This window comes from Hyla sarda, chromosome 1 (genome assembly GCF_029499605.1).
Source record: "Hyla sarda isolate aHylSar1 chromosome 1, aHylSar1.hap1, whole genome shotgun sequence".
NCBI lineage: Eukaryota > Metazoa > Chordata > Amphibia > Anura > Hylidae > Hyla > Hyla sarda.
In genome coordinates, this window is record NC_079189.1 from 249,826,003 (window position 1) to 249,847,841 (window position 21,839).

General features: G+C 44.0%; 1 protein-coding gene and 1 long non-coding RNA gene across 3 annotated transcripts in view; one reads left to right on the forward strand and one right to left on the reverse strand.

The window, feature by feature from the left end:
* The window catches only part of ARHGEF18 (Rho/Rac guanine nucleotide exchange factor 18), a 328,222-nt gene that overhangs the window by 159,426 nt on the left and 146,957 nt on the right, over positions 1-21,839 (forward strand). Inside the window, exons 7-10 of the mRNA XM_056570400.1 lie at positions 8,350-8,394; positions 9,523-9,594; positions 10,477-10,585; positions 18,853-19,012. Of these exons, the coding sequence (XP_056426375.1) occupies positions 8,350-8,394; positions 9,523-9,594; positions 10,477-10,585; positions 18,853-19,012 (386 nt within the window). The remainder of the gene's footprint in view (positions 1-8,349; positions 8,395-9,522; positions 9,595-10,476; positions 10,586-18,852; positions 19,013-21,839) is intronic.
* LOC130367731 (uncharacterized) overlaps positions 1-21,839 on the reverse strand; it is a 126,508-nt gene that overhangs the window by 72,652 nt on the left and 32,017 nt on the right. The gene's annotated exons all lie outside the window — the stretch shown is intronic.

Sequence of the window (21,839 nt, forward strand, 5' to 3'; positions counted from 1 at the left end):
AGATCTTCTACCATGGGCCGAATTCTCATACAACTTCAGAGTCTCTGAATCTTCTGCTAAGTCCCCATTTTTCGTGGTGTACGGCCGTCACCCTCTTCCCCCCCTCCCTACTCCCTTGCCCTCTAGTTTGCCCGCTGTGGATGAAGTAACTCGTGATCTTTCCACCATATGGAAAGAGACCCAAAATTCTCTTTTACAGGCTTCATCCCGCATGAAAAGGTTTGCCGATAAGAAAAGAAGAACCCCCCCCATTTTTGCTCCCGGAGACAAGGTATGGCTCTCCGCTAAATATGTCCGCTTTCGTGTCCCCAGTTACAAACTGGGACCACGCTATCTTGGTCCTTTCAAAGTCTTGTGCCAGATTAATCCTGTCTCTTACAAACTCCTTCTTCCTCCTTCTCTTCGTATTCCCAATGCCTTCCATGTCTCTCTCCTTAAACCACTCATCATCAACCGTTTCTCTCCCAAACTTGTTTCTCCCACTCCTGTTTCCGGTTCTTCTGACATCTTCTCCGTAAAGGAGATACTGGCCTCCAAGACGGTCAGAGGAAAAAGATTTTTTTTGGTAGATTGGGAGGGCTGTGGTCCTGAAGAGAGATCCTGGGAACCTGAGGACAATATCCTAGACAAAAGTCTGGTCCTCAGGTTCTCAGGCTCCAAGAAGAGGGGGAGACCCAAGGGGGGGGGGTACTGTTACGCCGAGCGCTCCGGGTCCCCGCTCCTCCCCGGAGCGCTCGCAACATCCTCGCAATCGCAGCGCCCCGGTCAGACCTGCTGACCGGGTGCGCTGCGATACCTCTTCCAGCCGGGATGCGATTCGCGATGCGGGTGGCGCCCGCTCGCGATGCGCACCCCGGCTCCCGTACCTGACTCGCTCTCCGTCGGTCCTGTCCCGGTGCGCGCGGCCCCGCTCCTTAGGGCGCGCGCGCGCCGGGTCTCTACGATTTAAAGGGCCACTGCGCCGCTGATTGGCGCAGTTGGTTTAATTAGTGTATTCACCTGTGCACTTCCCTATATAACCTCACTTCCCCTTCCCTTCCTTGCCGGATCTTGTTGCCATCGTGCCAGTGAAAGCGTTTCCCAGTGTGTTCCTAGCCTGTGTTCCAGACCTCCTGCCGTTGCCCCTGACTACGATCCTTGCTGCCTGCCCCGACCTTCTGCTACGTCCGACCTTGCTCTTGTCTACTCCCTTGTACCGCGCCTATCTTCAGCAGTCAGAGAGGTTGAGCCGTTGCTAGTGGATACGACCTGGTTGCTACCGCCGCTGCAAGACCATCCCGCTTTGCGGCGGGCTCTGGTGAAAACCAGTAGCAGCTTAGAACCGGTCCACTAGCACGGTCCACGCCAATCCCTCTCTGGCACAGAGGATCCACCTCCTGCCAGCCGAATCGTGACACCCTCCCTCTGCCTCTCCCTCTTCTCCCCACTCTGTAATGAAGAGAGAGGGGAGGAATATTGATGAGCTGGGTGGCGCTGTGGCCAGTTAGCCCGGCCAGTGCCAGTTAGCCCGGCCAGTGCAAGTTAGCACCTAATTAGCATATACTGAAAACAGAAGATTACGTCCGAATAGCAGGGCAGCCCTGGGCACGGTAAGCATCAAACTGATCAGTGTCCCCCGCACTACCAGCCAGTATGGCTGGTTAGTTTGGGGGGAGGAAGCTGACAGTTTTTCTTTAAGCTCTTTGGCATCAACTCAACAGGCCTTGTTTGGAAGAGGAGGAATGCCGCCTATGACCTCAAGAACACCATCCTCGCTGTCAAACACAGAGGGAAAAAAAAACACCTGGTGGCACAATGCTGTGTAAACAGACAAGCAGGTACAAAGAGCAACCTTTTATTGTGCACAAATCATGGTTTGGGCGGATGAGAATTTATTAAATCTTTCTGCAGTTTACATAAAAAGGGACAACCAATATAAAGGCAGACTCTGTCTCAAGCCTCTAAGACTAGGGGAATGTTCACTCAACAGAAATGTCTTTCAGTGGATTTTCAAGAAATGGGGAAAGCCTCAGATTCAATTCTGACACAGCGGATCACTTATTAGTAACTGGGTGGCTCCCGTGCATTTAATCCAGGGGCTCCTTATTCCCCAGTCAGAGTCCAACAATAGCATGTAGTAATGAAAGCACAACAGACGGGGATTGCCAATATCCAATTCTTTATCCAAAAACTTCAGCTGTAGAACAAACAGATATACATGGACAGAAAAGCATAATCACCCAGTGACAAAAGTAGTAGACAGTCGATCAGGCACCAGTCGAATCCACCTGCCTCCACCGAGATCTCTAGTTTCTGGTCATGATCGATAGCATATCCTGCGGGATGGAAGTTGAGCTGCTCAGTGTAGCTGAGCTCCGACCTTCAGTCAGGCGACGTTTCAGGAGATGGACTCTCCCTTTCTCAAGCCTATCACGTATACTTCTTGCCTTGGTAAATTCTTCTTCATTAACCCTTCCTGTTCTACATTCTCTATTTCTTCAAGTACCATCCACCTTAGATCACAGACCTGGTGGTTATGTTCAAAAAAGTGTCTCGCTAAACTTGTCTCACCAAATGTATCTTTCTTCTCTTCATCTTTCTTCTTTATTTCCAACTTCCTTCTCATAATTTCTATTTGAATATTTATGCTCATTTAGTCTAATTTTCACAGCTCTAGATGATTGGCCCACATAAGACATTCCACAGGGACATGTAATTAAATAAGTGGCATTTTTAGTTTCACGTGTAAAAAAAACTTTTAATCGGAATACGTGTACCCTTCCATTATTCTTCGCCTTCAAAAACATCAGTTTAGATTTTTTTCTTTTGTAAATCTGATCTTATTAAATAATTTGCTATTGATTTCCCCTTTCTGTATATAAATCCTGGACGTTCTTTAAATAATGTCCCATATTTCTCATCTGCTTTTAATAGTTCCCAATATTTATTAATAACTTTTTTTTGCTAATTTTGCATGTCCATCATAAGTTGAAACATAAATTTTTCATTTTTCCCTTGTTCCTCATTTTTATTTTTCCTTTTTCTAAACGGTTCTCTAGGTATAACATCCACCTGTTGTGCTACCTCTTCAAGTTCAGATCCTTCATAACCCCTATGTACGAATTTCTCTATCATAATATTTCTATTTTTAGGATAGTCTTCCTCAGAACTGCAAATGCTTTTAGTCCTCATAATTTGTCCTTTTGGTATCCCCTTGAATACCTGTGGGGCGTGTGCGCTTTTTTTCTGTCTTTGTGCAATTTTAGTCCTCATTATTTGTCCTTTTGGTATCCCCTTGAATATCTGTGGGTCGTGTACACTTTCTTTGTGCAATAGATTATTTCTATCACTTTCTTTTACATATAATGTAGTTTCTAGTTCACATTTTAGTGTATACAGGTCGCACTTGCCTCACAGGGGAATTTAACCCCTTAAGGACGCAGGACGTAAATGTACGTCCTGGTGAGGTGGTACTTAACGCACCAGGACGTACATTTACGTCCTAAGCATAACCGCGGGCATCGGAGCGATGCCCGTGTCATGCGCGGCTGATCCCGGCTGCTGATCGCAGCCAGGGACCCGCCGGCAATGGCCGACGCCCGCGATCTCGCGGGCGTCCGCCATTAACCCCTCAGGTGCCGGGATCAATACAGATCCCGGCATCTGCGGCAGTTCGCGATTAAAATGAACGATCGGATCGCCCGCAGCGCTGCTGCGGGGATCCGATCATTCATAACGCCGCACGGAGGTCCCCTCACCTTCCTCCGTGCGGCTCCCGGCGTCTCCTGCTCTGGTCTGTGATCGAGCAGACCAGAGCAGGAGATGACCGATAATACTGATCTGTTCTATGTCCTATACATAGAACAGATCAGTATTAGCAATCATGGTATTGCTATGAATAGTCCCCTATGGGGACTATTCAAGTGTAAAAAAAAATTTAAAAAAATGTAAAAGTAAAAGTAAAAAAAAAGTGAAAAATCCCCTCCCCCAATAAAAAAGTAAAACGTCAGTTTTTTCCTATTTTACCCCCAAAAAGCGTAAAAAACATTTTTTATAGACATATTTGGTATCGCCGCGTGCGTAAATGTCCGAACAATTAAAATAAAATGTTAATGATCCCGTACGGTGAACGGCGTGAACTAAAAAAAATTTTAAAAGTCCAAAATTCCTACTTTTTTAATACATTTTATTAAAAAAAAAATTATAAAAAATGTATTAAAAGTTTTTTATATGCAAATGTGGTATCAAAAAAAAGTACAGATCATGGCGCAAAAAATGAGCCCCCATACCGCCGCTTATACGGAAAAATAAAAAAGTTATAGGTCATCAAAATAAAGGGATTATAAACGTACTAATTTGGTTAAAAAGTTTGTGATTTTTTTTAAGCGCAACAATAATATAAAAGTATGTAATAATGTGTATCATTTTAATCGTATTGACCCTCAGAATAAAGAACACACGTCATTTTTACCATAAATTGTACGGCGTGAAAACGAAACCTTCCAAAATTAGCAAAATTGCGTTTTTCGTTTTAATTTCCCCACAAAAATAGTGTTTTTTGGTTGCGCCATACATTTTATGATATAATGAGTGATGTCATTACAAAGGACAACTGGTCGCGCAAAAAACAAGCCCTCATACTAGTCTGTGGATGAAAATATAAAAGAGTTATGATTTTTAGAAGGCGAGGAGGACAAAATGAAAACGTAAAAATTAAATTGTCTGAGTCCTTAAGGCCAAAATGGGCTGAGTCCTTAAGGGGTTAATAAGGGGATGACATTGATTTAAATATTTTACATATTCTTCCAACACTTGACGAGTGCCCGTCCATAGGACGAACACGTCATCCACATATCTTAACCATTTCCTTACCTTATTTCCCAATGGGTGTGTCAGAATATACATTTCTTCAAATTTGGCCATAAAAATATTAGCCAAACTAGGGGCTACAGGAGACCCCATAGAAACTCCTTGTTTCTGCAAAAAAAAAGTTCTTCACCGAACCTCACATAGTTCTTAGTCAATATCAGTTCCAACAACCCCACAGTTATTCAAGGGGATACCAAAAGGACAAATAATGAGGACTAAAAGGATTTGCAGTTCTGAGGAAGGGTATCAGAAAAATAGAAATATTATGATAGAGAAATTCGTACAGAGGGGTTATGAAAGATCTGAACTTGAAAGGTAGCACAACAGGTGGAAGTTATACCTAGAGATCAGTTAAGAAAAAGGAAAAATTAAAATGAGGAACAAGGGAAAAATTTAAGATTTATGATGGACATGCAAAATTTACAAAAAAAGAAATTCATAAATATTGGGAACTATTAAAAGCAGATGAGAGATATGGGACGTTATTTAAAGAACGTCCAAGATTTATATACAGAAAGGGAAAATCAATAGCAAATTATTTAATAAGATCAGATTTACAAAAGAAAGAATAATCTAAACAGATGTTTTTGAAGGCGAAGAATAATGGAACATTCCCCTGTAGATCTTGCCAAAATTGCAATGGGATTATAAAAGGCAATACTGTGACACATTCCACCAAGGGTATGCGTATTCCGATTAAAAGTTTTTTTACATGTGAAACTTAAAATGTCATTTGTTTAATTAGATGTCCCTGTGGAATGTCTTACATGGGCCAAACATCTAGAGCTGTGAAAATTAGACAAAATGAGCATAAAAGTTAAATTAGAAATTATAAGACGGAAGTTGGAAATAAAGAAGAAAGATGAAGAGAAGAAAGATAAATTTGGTGAGACAAGTTGCTCGCGAATATTCGCAATGCAAATTTTATTCGCGAATATCGCATATTCGCGAATATTCGCGAATATAGCATTATATATTCGTAATTACGAATATTGTTTTGTTTTTTTCCACAGTACACATCACAGTGATTACCCCTCTCTGCTTCTAGCTTGTATGGTGTAAAGAAGGCTCTAATACTACTGTGTGAGACTGGCGTGCGAATTTTCGCTTATGCTAATTTTTGTATATGCTAATTTTCGCATATGCTAATTTTCGCATACGCACATTTTCGTCCATATATTTGCTAAATATCGCGAATTCGAATATGGCCAATGCCGCTCAACACTAATAACCACCAGCTCTACTTGAAGAAATAGAGAATGTAGAACAGGAAGGGTTAATGAAGAATTTACTAAGACGAGAAGTATACTGGATCCAGTGGCTAGAAACGTGTGCCCCTAATGAAAATTGTTCATTAATTTTTTTTTTGTAAACTGCTTTACTCTTGATATATGTTTTTGATGTGTATTATATTACTTATGTTTTTATGTATTTTTCTACCTTACCTTAATATTAATGTTCTTGCGAGAAGTGCAGTATTTGTAAACAGGGTGGTGGGTATCACGTGATAGGCTTGAGAAAGAGAGAGTCCATCTCCTGAAACGTCGCCTGACTGAAGGTCAGAGCTCAGCTACACTGAGCAGCTTGACTTCCATCCTCCAGGATATGCTATCGATCATGGCCTGAAACTAGAGACCTCGGTGGAGGCAGATGGTTTCGACTGGTGCCTGATCGACTTTCTACTACTTTGTCACTGGGTGATTATGCTTTTCTGTCCATGTATATCTGTTTGTACTACAGCTGAAGTTTTTGTATAAAGAATTGGATATTGGCAATCCCCGTCTGTTGTACTTTCATCACTACATGCTATTGTTGAAAACCGCAGGTTAGCCACAAGAAGGAATTCTTAGTTTCCAAAACTCTACTTTCTCAGCAGGTCAGATAATCCTTACCACTTAGATGGCCTATCCATCTTGTAGGAGTTCCTGTACTTGTTTCTGCCAATTCTTTTTCTGCCCAGAGTTCTTCAGATGATCAAACAAGAACAAGCCTCTGTGATCCAGATAACCCATTCTGGCCAAGAAGGTAATGATTTGCTCTATTGTTTAGAACTTTCGAGGGGAAGATCTCTTAATCTTCCATGTTGACCAGTCCTTCTAGTTCAGAAGGGGTTCTTGTATCTGGATCCCAACAGACTGTGTTTGAATGCATGGCGTATGACAGGGACTCTCTAAAGTTATCTGGATTCTCCAGTATTCTCCAGCTGGTGCACCACTAGAGGCATCTCCAATCCTTCAGTCACAGTATCCGGGCCTCTAGACCAAGCTGACTTAAGACATTGGTCTTGGTAAAACACTTTTTTTTGTGGCTATTACTTTTGCTAGACAGATAAGTGAAATTCAAGTTTTTTTGTGCAGAAGTCCATATCTCAGAGACTTCTATGAATGTCTAGTGCTGAGAACGATTGCTTCAGGTTGATTTTTTTTTTATTGGCCTGTAATAATAATAATTGACCTGTAATCTCACTTCGAGCTATTCACCCAGCGAAAGGGAATCCCTCAGAATCTCTTCGCCTGCTGCATGTGAGGAGAGCAGTTTTGGTCGGTCTACTGTCAAAAAAATAAAATAAAAATAAAAAGACTTTAGAAGTGATGTTTTTCTAGCATGCTGGCTCCAAAAAAGGGATATCAGCAAATCCACTCTAGACAGTTGGATCAAGTCCATCATCTCGAATGCTTATTCTAGAGAGGGTTCACCATTTTTAGGCAAAACAGTGCTTCAAGCAGCTGTCTCTGGTAACCCTTCCTGAGTTATTGCTGTGCATATCCCTCTCTGTGCTGCCTAAGGATACCCAGGAAGGCAGCACCATCACAGCGTTCATAGCTGCATAAAAACACAGTGTGCACAGGTTCTTGCCATTTTTTATGCACTAAGGGTGAGGTGGTTAATTGTTAAATAAAGTGTTAGTGCTACTGTTCTGTCCAACAGGTCCATGGATTAGGCTTAAACCTCTGGGTGCTGCCTTCAAACTGCAGCAAAAGAAAATTTCAGGTAAGAATTTTCCATTTCTATTTTTATTTACACCTATTGCTACTGCCATTTGTTTTTTTATGTTTTAATCCCATTCTGTGTTTTATTTGTTTTATTATCTTCTTAGAATTAATTTAGATGTAATGAATTGTATTACAACAAATCTAGATCTACCATTGTTTATTTTTTTTATTTTTTTGATGAAGCCAGACTAGACAGAACTGGACAGAAACTGCAGTGAGCTGGGGAGTGGAAGCCATTATTGTTTTTCCCGGCTTATTCTAATGATCAGTGTGGGTCTTAGCACTAGGACCCTGACCAATCAAAACTTTTAACCTGTCACATGTGAAATGTTTTGTCTAAACGCCAGGGACACTTTAAAGCCTTCACACAGATAATTTTTTCTGCATGCAAAATACACATTTCAAGCATTTTTTTTATGAAAAGCTGTGTGAGAAACTTTAGCAGTCAAATTATTTTACTCACTTATAGGAAACAAATACTGCTTTGAACATGCTTTCTTCTTTGCAGACTATATGTGCAACAAGTACTCCAAGAATTGAAACAGTATCATGGGTATGTGTGCCTCATTTTTTGAATCATATGTTCAAATTCCCCACAGCTGCTCTCCTGGTGCTGTCAGAACAATACAGGTGCGACTTACATGGGGCAATTATCGGCAAAACAGCACTCAGCAAATGAGCCAATGCTCATGCAGCTCAAAACATCATTGTTTGTCACCAAACATTTGCCTTTGTATACAATGGATGTGAAGGTGACAATGATGTAACTGAGGGACTGCACAAACAATCCAGAGATCTTGTGGCCCTGCACCGAGAATCATTGTGATGTTTAATGCCCCTTTTAATGTCTGCTGATTTGTGCAATTAAAAGGATTCACATGACAGAATTTCCTCACTGACTTTCCTCAATGTCCCTGCAAAAACTAAAGCCCACAAGTAATTTGAAGCAGATTCCAAGCAGAATCTCTCTGCAGAAATTCTGCCTGAAATCAAAGCCCCATTGATGTCAATGAAAAGTCCTGATGAGGAGTATTTTCTGCTTCAAAAATGTCAGTTCTTGAATCAGAAAATACTCCTCATCAGGACCTTTCACTGACAATTTGGGTATGTTGACACTGCAAAATTCCCGTAGAGTTCCGCGCACTGAACAGTACCATCAGTGAGAATGGGTCTTCCGCGAGACCTGTTCACACTGTGGAATTTCAGCGGCGGACAATTCCGCTGATGAAATTGTTCTGCACAAAGAAAGAACTTGTTAATTTTTTGCGCGAAATTCCGCAAGTACTGCATAGCCGTGAATGGTGATGGTGCAGGCTGCTGGCGGATTTCGCAGTGTGAACAAACCCTTATGGGGCTTTGATTCCAGGCAGAATTACCACAGAGGAATTCTTCTTGAAATCTGCTTCAAATTACTCGTGTGTCATGATTTTGCATAGAGTAGAGTAACGTAGAGGGAATCCTGCCGTGTGAACATAGCCTAAGACTACAGAGTGCCACAGTGCAGGGTATCATTTCCACGCTGCTGCCTGCATAAATAAAAGTAGCTCCAAACATTGTTTCCTAGCAATGAGTTTTTTTCTGTCAAGTCCTTTATATGTAAATCAATCAATTTCTGTTAGTAACCTTTTATTGCTTCGGCATAATGATTGATTTATGAAATGTGACTTTTATACCTGTTTAGAACCAAAAGTAAGCAAGGAGGAGGCAGTGAGCGAAAGCAGAATTTGACCTGGTTCGAGTTCCTGTCAAACGAGTGGGTAATTCATTTGAGCCAATCAAGCGGTTGCATAATAAGCTGTTACTTGCATACTATTATATGGAGATGTTTTGGAAGAACGAAGTACTAGTTGCAATTCCCCGATATACTGTCACTAATAAAATTGCTCCTGTGGCTAGCTGTAGAGGAAATAATAGGTTGTTCTTGGATAATGTCAACATGCTGAGACTTTTATTAACTAAAGTTGCTGAGACCTGAAAAATCTAAAGCAAAACCTAAATGGAAATGTGTCATCAAAAATGACCTATTGTTTAAATGAAGTTTTTATGCCTCTAATTTTCAATTTTATCTATATTTTTAAAAAAATCCTAAAACCTTGTAGTTTTTATTCTAAGCGGAGACTCCTTGTTCTGACTGCGATGATAAGGAGGATGCTGCTGGAAACTGATACAGCATTAAAGTTAAAGGTTACACCAGTAGATAGAGAAGACAGTAGGAGCTCAGCACCCCCTCCCCCCCTCCACTGTAGAATGACCTCTGCACAGGTCTCAGAGCATGCTTCCAGACTTGCCACATACAAAGAAGAAGGTCTTGAGATGCTCATTGGGTCTATGTCAATGGAGATTGCTGTAAAGCATATCACCAAATGGTGTTAAAAACAGCTCAGGCAACATTAATGTCTCCATAATAATGTACTAAAAATAAAATAAAAGTACAATCAGAAAATAAAAAACAAGATTGTGTTTCTGCCTCTAATCAGTAGAAAAATAGATAAATAAAAATCTAGGTGATAGTCATACAATAACCCATATTAAATGTGAAAACCTCCATGCGTTTATAGCCTATTCTTGAAGCATCTTACAACTACTAGATGTTTCACCTCTCATACATATATTTTACTTTTCCTTCCACATAAAGGACAGTGGATACAGAGAAACAAACTGAGAAAGTTGAAAGAGGGACAAAAGTGAAAAGAAGGCTTAGCTCCCTGAAGAACAGGGTTACTGGATCCTGGCAAAAGGATAAGGTACAAAAATTGACGTAACATAAGATACATTAAAATATTTATTCTTTTATGAACAGTTCTCATTGCACAGTTGCTGCATAACAATATTCAACATACTATATACATATATGGATCAGTAACCAATAAAAGCTGATCTGAAAATTATATACAGCTTTTTAAAAAGAATCCTGTTTACCTCACAAATCCTATTTTTACCTTTAGGGGGAACTATCAGCAGGTTAGAGCATTCTAAGCAGCTGGTATAGGCTAATAGGGCATGAGGTGTCCTGAAAACAAACAAACAAAAAACATTTGGCACATCAGGGGCATAACTTTATCTCTAGGTGCACCGACAAGCCCACCTGTTCATGTAACAACACCTCCTCATGCATATTCATTGGCCCCTCTGCAGTCACATACCGGTAATTCAAGCCGTCTCTAAACTGCAGAGAGTTGGATGAATATGCAGGAGGAAGCGTTGTTACAGGAGGAGGCGGGCAGGCTTATTGGTGCACCTAGGGGTAAAGGAAGGCCCCAGTGCCCTAATTTCCTTTATTATAAAATGGCGCATAGGACACACATATTAAATGTAACATCATGATCTGTGTAACCTGTCCTATTAGTCTATATCAGCAGGTCAGGATGCTCTAACTTTCTAATATACTGTATTTCCTTTAAAGGGGTTATTTAAGATTTAAAAAAGTTGTAAAGGGATTCAAATGCATTAAAAAGCAAACCAACAGTTACTCAATTCTCAAATTTTTTTTCCTGATCCCCTGTTTAGGCTCCGCTTGGCACCTCAATCTTCCTTTTGGAGCAGATGTCAGGTTACCATAGCAGTCAATCAGCGTCACATGCCATACTCCTGGCGTCATGGTTCCCATCCCCAGGAGTATGGCACATGACGGCTTACTGGCTGCAGCTGTCTCCTACAAAAGGAAAACCAGAGTGCAGACTGAAGCCTATACGGGATTTTTTTTTTTTTAAACCTGAATAACCTCTTTAATCCTTATACTAGCCTAAATTTAATTATGTGTATGGAGTATGGTATTTTTTGTAGGAGTATTTATTTGTGATTCTGTATGTTGATGTACAGGATAAAATTGATTACTATACTATTAGTTTTTTATTCTTGAGGATATAAATTTGTCTTGGTCATGTGATGGGCACACAGATATTAAAATACACAGTAGTGAGGGTGCATATACATCTGGCATTCAGATTGCAAGTAGCACTTGCAACTCATTGCTAATTCCAGGGTGGCACCAGGACTTGCCATTGTTTTATGCTACAAAGTCTAAGTGCCATCTGGCATTTAGCGTTAAAGGGGTATTCCAGGCCAAAACTTTTTTTTTATATATCAACTGGCTCCAGAAAATTAAACAGATTTGTATATTACTTCTATTAAAAAATCTTAATCCTTCCAATAGTTATTAGCTTCTGAAGTTGAGTTGTTGTTTTCTGTCTAACTGCTCTCTGATGACTCACGTCCCGGGAGCTGTGCAGTTCCTATGGGGATATTCTCCCATCATGCACAGCTCCCGGGACATGACATCATCATTGAGCAGTTAGACAGAAAACTTCAGAAGCAATTTACAAATCTGTTTAACTTTCCGGAGCCAGTTGATATATATAAAAAAAGGTTTTGCCTGGAATACCCCTTTAACTCACAAGTGCAACCCACAGCTGGATCAGCCAGTGTAATGCAACTTAAAAACTCTGCAGTAACAAGCTGTGTGCCAATCGCATCACCAGCAAGTAAACAATAAATATTCTTATTGTGTGACTGTGAAGAATTGATACAGAAAATATCAATAAATAAATGTAAGTAAACATTTTATAACATTTCATTATACATTGAATAACCATAATAACCCTTCCAGTATACTTTTGGTTGCATGGACCATTTAAGCTGTTACGCCGAGCGCTCCGGGTCCCCGCTCCTCCCTGGAGCGCTCGCAGCATCCTCTCATTCGCAGCGCCCCGGTCAGACCTGCTGACCGGGTGCGCTGCAATATCTCTCCCAGCTGGGATGCGATTCGCGACGCGGGAGGCGCCCGCTCGCGATGCGCGTCCCGGCTCCCGTACCTGACCCGTTCCCCGTCTGTCTTGTCCCGGCGCGCGCGGCCCCGCTCCTTAGGGCGCGCGCGCGCCGGGTCTCTGCAATTTAAAGGGCCACTGCGCCACTGATTGGCGCAGCAGGCCTAATCAGTGTTATCACCTGTGCACTCCCTACTTATACCTCACTTCCCCTGCACTCCCTCGCCGGATCTTGTTGCCATTGTGCCAGTGAAAGCGTTCCCTTGTGTGTTCCTAGCCTGTGTTCCAGACCTCCTGCCGTTGCCCCTGACTACGATCCTTGCTGCCTGCCCTGACCTTCTGCTACGTCCGACCTTGCTCTTGTCTACTCCCTTGTACCGCGCCTATCTTCAGCAGTCAGAGAGGTTGAGCCGTTGCTGGTGGATACGACCTGGTTGCTACCGCCGCTGCAAGACCATCCCGCTTTGCGGCGGGCTCTGGTGAATACCAGTAGCAACTTAGAACCGGTCCACCAACACGGTCCACGCCAATCCCTCTCTGGCACAGAGGATCCACCTCCAGCCAGCCGAATCGTGACAGTAGATCCGGCCATGGATCCCGCTGAAGTCCCGCTGCCAGTTGTCGCCGACCTCACCACGGTGGTCGCCCAGCAGTCGCAACAGATAGCGCAACAAGGCCACCAGCTATCCCAACTGACCGTGATGCTACAGCAGCTATTACCACAGCTCCAGCAAGCTTCTTCTCCGCCAGCTCCTGCACCACCTCCGCAGCAAGTGGCCGCTTCCAGCCTTCGATTATCCTTGCCGGATAAATTTGATGGGGACTCTAAGTTTTGCCGTGGTTTCCTTTCGCAATGTTCCCTGCACTTGGAGATGAGGTCGGACCAGTTTCCTACTGAAAGGTCTAAGGTGGCTTTCGTAGTCAGCCTTCTGTCTGGGAAAGCTCTGTCATGGGCCACACCGCTCTGGGACCGCAATGACCCTGTCACTGCCTCTGTACACTCCTTCTTCACGGAGATTCGAAGTGTCTTTGAGGAACCTGCCCGAGCCTCTTCTGCTGAGACTGCCCTGCTGAACCTGGTCCAGGGTAATTCTTCTGTTGGCGAGTACGCCATCCAATTCCATACTCTTGCCTCCGAGTTATCCTGGAATAACGAGGCCCTCTGCGCGACCTTTAAAAAAGGCCTATCCAGTCACATTAAAGATGTGCTGGCCGCACGAGAAATTCCTGCTAACCTGCATGAACTTATTCATCTTGCCACCCGCATTGACATGCGTTTTTCCGAAAGGCATCAGGAGCTCCGCCAGGATATGGACTTTGTTCGCACGAGGCGGTTTCTCTCCCCGGCTCCTCTCTCCTCTGGTCCTCTGCAATCCGTTCCTGTGCCTCCCGCCGTGGAGGCTATGCAAGTTGACCGGTCTCGCTTGACACCTCAAGAAAGGACACGACGCCGCATGGAGAATCTTTGCCTGTACTGTGCCGGTACCGAACATTTCTTGAAGGATTGTCCTATCCGTCCTCCCCGCCAGGAAAGACGTACGCTGACTCCGCACAAAGGTGAGACAGCTCTTGATGTGAACTCTGCTTCTCCACGCCTTACTGTGCCTGTGCGGATATCTTCTTCTACCTTCTCCTTCTCTGTTATGGCCTTCTTGGATTCCGGATCTGCAGGAAATTTTATTTTGGCCTCTCTCATCAACAGGTTCAACATCCCGGTGACCAGTCTCGCCAGACCCCTCTACATCAATTCTGTTAACAATGAAAGATTGGACTGTACCGTGCGTTACCGCACAGAACCTCTCCTAATGTGCATCGGACCCCATCACGAAAAAATGGAATTTTTGGTCCTCTCTAACTGCACTTCAGAAATTCTTCTTGGATTACCGTGGCTTCAACGCCATTCCCCAACCCTTGATTGGTCCACAGGAGAAATCAAGAACTGGGGTACTTCTTGTCACAAGGACTGTCTTAAACCGGTTCACAGTACTCACAGCCGTGACCCTGTGGTTCCCCCAGTATCTGGTCTTCCTAAGGCCTATCTGGACTATGCTGATGTTTTTTGCAAAAAACAAGCAGAGACTTTGCCTCCTCACAGGCCTTATGACTGTCCTATTGACCTCCTCCCGGGTACTACTCCACCCCTGGGCAGAATCTATCCTCTGTCTGCTCCAGAAACCCAAGCCATGTCGGAGTACATCCAGGAGAATTTAGAAAAGGGGTTTATCCGCAAGTCCTCCTCTCCTGCCGGAGCTGGATTTTTTTTTGTGTCCAAAAAAGATGGCTCCCTACGCCCTTGCATTGATTACCGCGGACTTAATAAAATCACGGTAAAAAAATGCTACCCCTTACCTCTTATCTCGGAACTCTTTGATCGCCTACAAGGCGCCCACATCTTTACCAAGCTGGACTTAAGAGGTGCTTATAATCTCATCCGCATCAGGGAGGGGGATGAATGGAAGACTGCATTTAACACCAGAGATGGACACTTTGAGTATCTGGTCATGCCCTTTGGCCTGTGCAACGCCCCTGCCGTCTTCCAAGACTTTGTTAATGACATTTTTCGTGATCTCCTATATACCTGTGTTCTGGTTTACCTGGACGATATTCTGATTTTCTCTGCCAACTTAGAAGAACACCGCCAGCATGTCCGCATGGTTCTTCAGAGACTTCGGGACAATCAACTTTATGCCAAAATGGAAAAATGTCTCTTTGAATGTCAATCTCTTCCTTTCCTAGGATACTTGGTCTCTGGCCAGGGACTACAAATGGATCCAGATAAACTATCTGCCGTATTAGATTGGCCACGCCCCTCCGGACTCCGTGCTATCCAACGTTTTTTGGGGTTTGCCAATTATTACAGACAATTCATTCCACACTTCTCCACTATTGTGGCCCCTATCGTGGCTCTAACCAAGAAAAATGCCAATCCTAAGTCCTGGTCTCCCCAAGCGGAAGACGCATTTAAACATCTCAAGTCTGCCTTTTCTTCTGCTCCAGTGCTCTCCAGACCTGACCCATCTAAACCCTTCCTATTGGAGGTAGATGCCTCCTCAGTGGAAGCTGGAGCAGTTCTTCTACAAAAAAATTCTTCCGGGCATGCTGTTACTTGTGGGTTTTTTTCTAGGACCTTCTCTCCGGCGGAGAAAAACTATTCCATTGGTGATCGAGAACTACTGGCCATTAAATTGGCGCTTGAGGAATGGAGGCACCTGCTGGAGGGATCAAAATATCCAGTTACTATATACACTGATCACAACTCTCCTATCTCCAGTCTGCCCAATGACTGAACCCTCGCCAGGCTAGGTGGTCGTTGTTCTTTGCCCGTTTTAACTTTGAAATCCATTTTCGCCCTGCTGACAAAAACATTAGGGCCGATGCCCTCTCTCGTTCTTCTGATGCCTCTGAAGTAGAGGCCTCTCCGCAACACATCATTCCTCCGGACTGCCTGATCTCCACTTCTCCAGCTTCCATCAGGCAAACTCCTCCAGGGAAGACCTTCGTTTCTCCACGCCAGCGCCTCGGAATTCTCAAGTGGGGACACTCCTCCCACCTCGCAGGCCATGCGGGCATCAAGAAATCCTTTCAACTCATCTCTCGATTTTATTGGTGGCCGACTCTGGAGACTGATGTTGTTGATTTTGTGCGGGCCTGTACTGTCTGTGCTCGGGATAAGACTCCTCGCCAGAAGCCTGCTGGTCTCCTTCTTCCTCTGCCTGTTCCTGAACAACCTTGGTCACAAATTGGTATGGACTTTATTACGGACTTGCCCTCATCCCATGGCAACACAGTTGTTTGGGTGGTCATTGATTGATTTTCCAAGATGGCACATTTTATTCCTCTTCCTGGCCTTCCTTCAGCGCCTCAGTTGGCAAAGCAATTTTTTATACACATTTTTCGCCTTCACGGTTTGCCCACGCATATCGTCTCGGATAGAGGCGTCCAATTCGTGTCTAAATTCTGGAGGGCCCTCTGTAAACAGCTCAAGATCAAATTAAACTTCTCTTCTTCTTACCATCCCCAATCCAATGGGCAAGTAGAAAGAATTAATCAGGTCCTGGGTGACTATTTACGGCATTTTGTTTCCTCCCGCCAGGATGACTGGGCAGATCTTCTACCATGGGCCGAATTCTCATACAACTTCAGAGTCTCTGAATCTTCTGCTAAATCCCCATTTTTCGTGGTGTACGGCCGTCACCCTCTTCCTCCCCTCCCTACTCCCTTGCCCTCTGGTTTGCCCGCTGTGGATGAATTGACTCGTGATCTTTCCACCATATGGAAAGAGACCCAAAATTCTCTTTTACAGGCTTCTTCCCGGATGAAAAAATTTGCTGATAAAAAGAGAAGAACTCCCGCCATTTTTGCTCCCGGAGACAAGGTATGGCTCTCCGCTAAGTATGACCGCTTTCAGGTCCCCAGTTACAAACTGGGACCACGCTATCTTGGTCCTTTTAAAATCTTGTGCCAGATTAACCCTGTCTCTTAAAAACTCCTTCTTCCTCCTTCTCTCCGTATTCCCAATGCCTTCCATGTTTCTCTCCTTAAACCACTCATCCTTAACCGCTTCTCTCCCAAAGTTGTTTCTCCTACTCCTGTTTCCGGTTCGTCTGACGTCTTCTCTGTGAAGAAGATTCTAGCCTCCAAGATTGTCAGAGGTAAAAAAAATGTTTTGGTAGATTGGGAGAACTGTGGCCCAGAAGAGAGATCTTGGGAACCTGAGGACAACATCCTAGACAAAAGTATTATCCTCAGGTTCTCAGGCTCTAAGAAGAGGGGGAGACCCAAGGGGGGGGGGGTACTGTTACGCCGAGCGCTCCGGGTCCCCGCTCCTCCCCGGAGCGCTCGCAGCATCCTCTCATTCGCAGCGCCCCGGTCAGACCTGCTGACCGGGTGCGCTGCAATATCTCTCCCAGCCGGGATGCGATTCGCGACGCGGGAGGCGCCCGCTCGCGATGCGCGTCCCGGCTCCCGTACCTGACCCGTTCCCCGTCTGTCTTGTCCCGACGCACGCGGCCCCGCTCCTTAGGGCGCGTGCGCGCCGGGTCTCTGCAATTTAAAGGGCCACTGCGCCACTGATTGGCGCAGCAGGCCTAATCAGTGTTATCACCTGTGCACTTTCTACTTATACCTCACTTTCCCTGCACTCCCTTGCCGGATCTTGTTGCCATTGTGCCAGTGAAAGCGTTCCCTTGTGTGTTCCTAGCCTGTGTTCCAGACCTCCTGCCGTTGCCCATGACTACGATCCTTGCTGCCTGCCCTGACCTTCTGCTACGTCCGACCTTGCTCTTGTCTACTCCCTTGTACCGCGCCTATCTTCAGCAGTCAGAGAGGTTGAGCCGTTGCTGGTGGATACGACCTGGTTGCTACCGCCGCTGCAAGACCATCCCGCTTTGCGGCGGGCTCTGGTGAATACCAGTAGCAACTTAGAACCGGTCCACCAACACGGTCCACGCCAATCCCTCTCTGGCACAGAGGATCCACCTCCAGCCAGCCGAATCGTGACATAAGCTTACTATCTTCTTGGAATTTTTGTGGTGCAGATAGAAAAATAAAGCAGACTTGCCACTCCATGGCTGTATATTAGAACTTAAAGGGGTACTCCGCTGGAAAACTTTTTTTTTTTAAATCAACTGGTGCCAGAAAGTTAAACAGATTTGTAAATGACTTCTATTAAAAAATCTTAATCCTTCTAGTACTTATTAGCTGCTGAATACTACAGAGGAAATTATTTTCTTTTTGGAACAAAGTCCTCTCTGCAGACATCATGACCACAATGCTCTGTGCTGACATCACTGTCCATTTTAAGAACTGTCCTGAGTAGAAGAAATCTCCATAGAAAACATATGCTGCTCTGGACAGTTCCTAAAATGGACAGAGATGTCCTAGTACTAGAAGGATTAAGATTTTTTAATAGAAGTCATTTGCAAATCTGTTTAACTTTCTGGCACCAGTTGATTTAAAAAAAAAAAAAAAGTTTTCCACCAGCGTACCCCTTTAACTAAAATAAAGTATTTTTTTCTTGCCAGTTATATTTTAGACTGCAGAAATGTGGACGGTTGTTGAAATCATAAAAACATTTACTAAAATTTCCCTAAAACCTAAAACAACTTTAGTTTACTGGTTATTTGTTTTACAGACTTAAACAATCCTGTAAAACAAGAGGGAAATCTTATGTTTCTCAACTAAAGCCAATACGTAGATACTTTTCTGATAGGACCATGCTTTATTATCATCATCCTCTTGTCTTCTAGGGTAAGATGAAAGAACAGCTGAAAGAGAAAGGCAGAGATTCAAAGGACAAATGGATGAATGCCAGTGGGCATGAGCTGGTGCCAGGCTGCTTCTCAAGTCACGCCAAATGCACTTTATGCACCAGGTCACTTGTAAATGGGCGTGGACTACAGTGCATGCGTGAGTAGGCACTGCTTGTTTGCTGGAAGGTTGGGCACAGCCACATTGCATTTTCTCTTTAACTCTTTGTTTACAGCATGCTAAGCAGAACTAACAGGGAATAGAATTTTCTATGAAATGTTTATTCAGCATGGGAAAACACATATTTAAAGGAAATATGCAGCGAAAACAACTTATCTCCTATCCACAGGATAGGAGATAAGTGTCTGATCATGGGGGGGTCTGAACACTGGGACCCCACATGACATTTCGGCCTACAAGCCCCCTCCATGTATCTCTATGGGAGAGGCGGGGAAGCAGCGTTCTTGCCTCCCTGCCTCTCCCATAGAGTTGTATGGGAAGGGGGCGTACAGTCGACCTTACTGGTTGATGCTACGCGCATTAGCCGGCGCACACCGCGGCAATGCGGGGCTCTGTTCAGGAGATCGCGGGGGGTCCAAGCAGACCCCTCGCGATCAGACACTTATCCCCTATTCTGTTTTTGCTGCAGATGTTCTTTAAGGGGAATACACATAATTTAGGGTTACAATCTTGAATACTGTAAGAAATATAAGTATAACGGAGCCCGACGGCAATGTGAAGGAGCCCCTAGTAGCTCCAAGAAAAAGTTACATCTACAAAAGTACACCTGCAACTGTCCAGAGCAGGATAATATCCCCACAGCAAACTCCTGCTCTGGACAGTTGCAGGTGTACTTTTGTAGATGTAACTTTTTCTTGGAGCTACTCGGGGCTACACTGTGGTCAGACATAGAAGAAATTCAAAAAGAAAAGAACTTCCTGTGTGCATACAGCAGCTGATAAGTGCTGGAAGAATTGAGATTTTTAAATGAGTAATAAATAAGTAATTGACAAATCTGTTTAACTTTGTGGCGCCAGCTGATTTAAAAAAAATAATTATTTTAGCCTGCTGTGTTTTTACAGCAGGGCTAGAATAAGGTAGAACAGGTCTTCCTTGATCACAGGAGCTCAGCTGTCAGCTACATAACCCCTCATGACTAGTGTTGAGCAGCACAGGCCATATTCGAATTCGCGAATATTCGCAAATATATGGACGAATATTCGTCATATATATTCGCAAAATTCGCATATTCGTATTATTCGCGTTTTATTTTCGCGTATGCGAAAATTCGCGTATGCGAAAATTAGCATATGCGGAAATGAGCGTATACAAAAATGAGCATAGCGACAATTCGCATATGCGAAAATTAGCATATGCCAAAATTCGCACGCCAGTCTCACACAGTAGTATTAGAGCCTTCTTTACACCACACAAGCTGGAAGCAGAGAGGGATGATCACTGTGATGTGTACTGTGATAAAAAAAAAAACGAATATTCGTAATTACGAATATATAGTGCTATATTCGCGAATTCGCGAATATGCGATATTCGCGAATAAAATTCGCATTGTGAATATTCGCGAGCAACACTACTCATGACCACTAAATGTGAGGAGTTTCTATGCATTCATCCCATCTCCTCTGTGACATGATCGCTGATGTCCACAACTCCACACCACATGCACCGTACTGTATCCCACTGTAGATCTCTCCTGCACAAATCTGCTCGCAGTCCGCCCCATGTTTACTAAGGACACCTAGTGCAGTTTTGTGGTTTAACCCCTTATGGACACAGCCCATTTTGGCCTTAACTTGCATACGCCCTGCATCTCGAGTCCTTAAGGACGTGGGGCGTATGCATACGCCCATGGGAATTCCAGTCCCCGCCGCTAGCTGGTTGGGGACCGGACCGGGATGCCTGCTGAAATCATTCAGCAGGCATCACGGACCCCCCCATGTCGGCGATCGCAGAAAATCGCATTTCAATGCAGACATGCGATTTTCTGCTATTCCGGGCTGATCGGGTCTCTGGTGACCCGATCACCCGGAAAACAGGGATGATCGGAGCTGTCAGTGACAGCCCTGATCATCCTGAGGGCTAGGAGCGAGGTCGCAGTGCTGCGATCTCCTCCTATCCCCTGCCATTGGTCAGAACTGATTCTGACCAATGGCAGCGCAGGACAGTGGGTTGCCATGGCAACCCCCCGTTATGCCCACCCCTGGATGTCGTGGGGAACGTGGGGAGAAGATGCCTTGGGACCCCCGATCGTCGCTGGAGACAGGCACAGGTAGGGAAACCACGTTGGGGGGTGAAATGAAAGTGAAAATAAAGTGATCTTTACTGTGGCAACCACTAGAAAGGCCAAACTGCAACTCCCAGAATGCCCAGACAGCCAAAGGCTGTCTGGGCATGCTAGGAGTTGTAGTTTTGCAACATCTGGAGAGTCACAGTTTGGAGACCACTGTTATAGTGGTGCCCAAACGGTAGCCCTCCAGATGTTGCCAAACTACAACTCTCAGCATGCCTAGACTGCCCAGGCATGCTGGGAGTTGTAGTTCTGTAACATCTGTCCCTTCAGATATGCAATTTTCATGAAATTTTTGAAAATTGCTGCTCTACTTTGAAGCCCTCTAATATTTTCAAAAAGCTAAAATATGTAAATTTTATGATGCCAATATAAAGTGGACATATTTTATTTGTGAATAAAAATAAAATTTATTGGAAATATCCCTTTTCCTTACAAGCAGAGAGCTTCAAAGTTAGAAAAATGCTAAATTTTCAAAATTTTCATGACATTTTGGGATTTTTCACCAAAGAAGGATGCAAGTAACGCCGAAAATTTACCACCAAAATAAAGTAGAATATGTCACGAAAAAACTATCTCAGAATCAGAATATTCGATAAAAGTGTTTTCGAGTTATTAATTCGTAAAGCGACGGTGGTCAGAATTGCTAAAAAGGGCTCAGTCCTTAGGCTGGAACTCCAC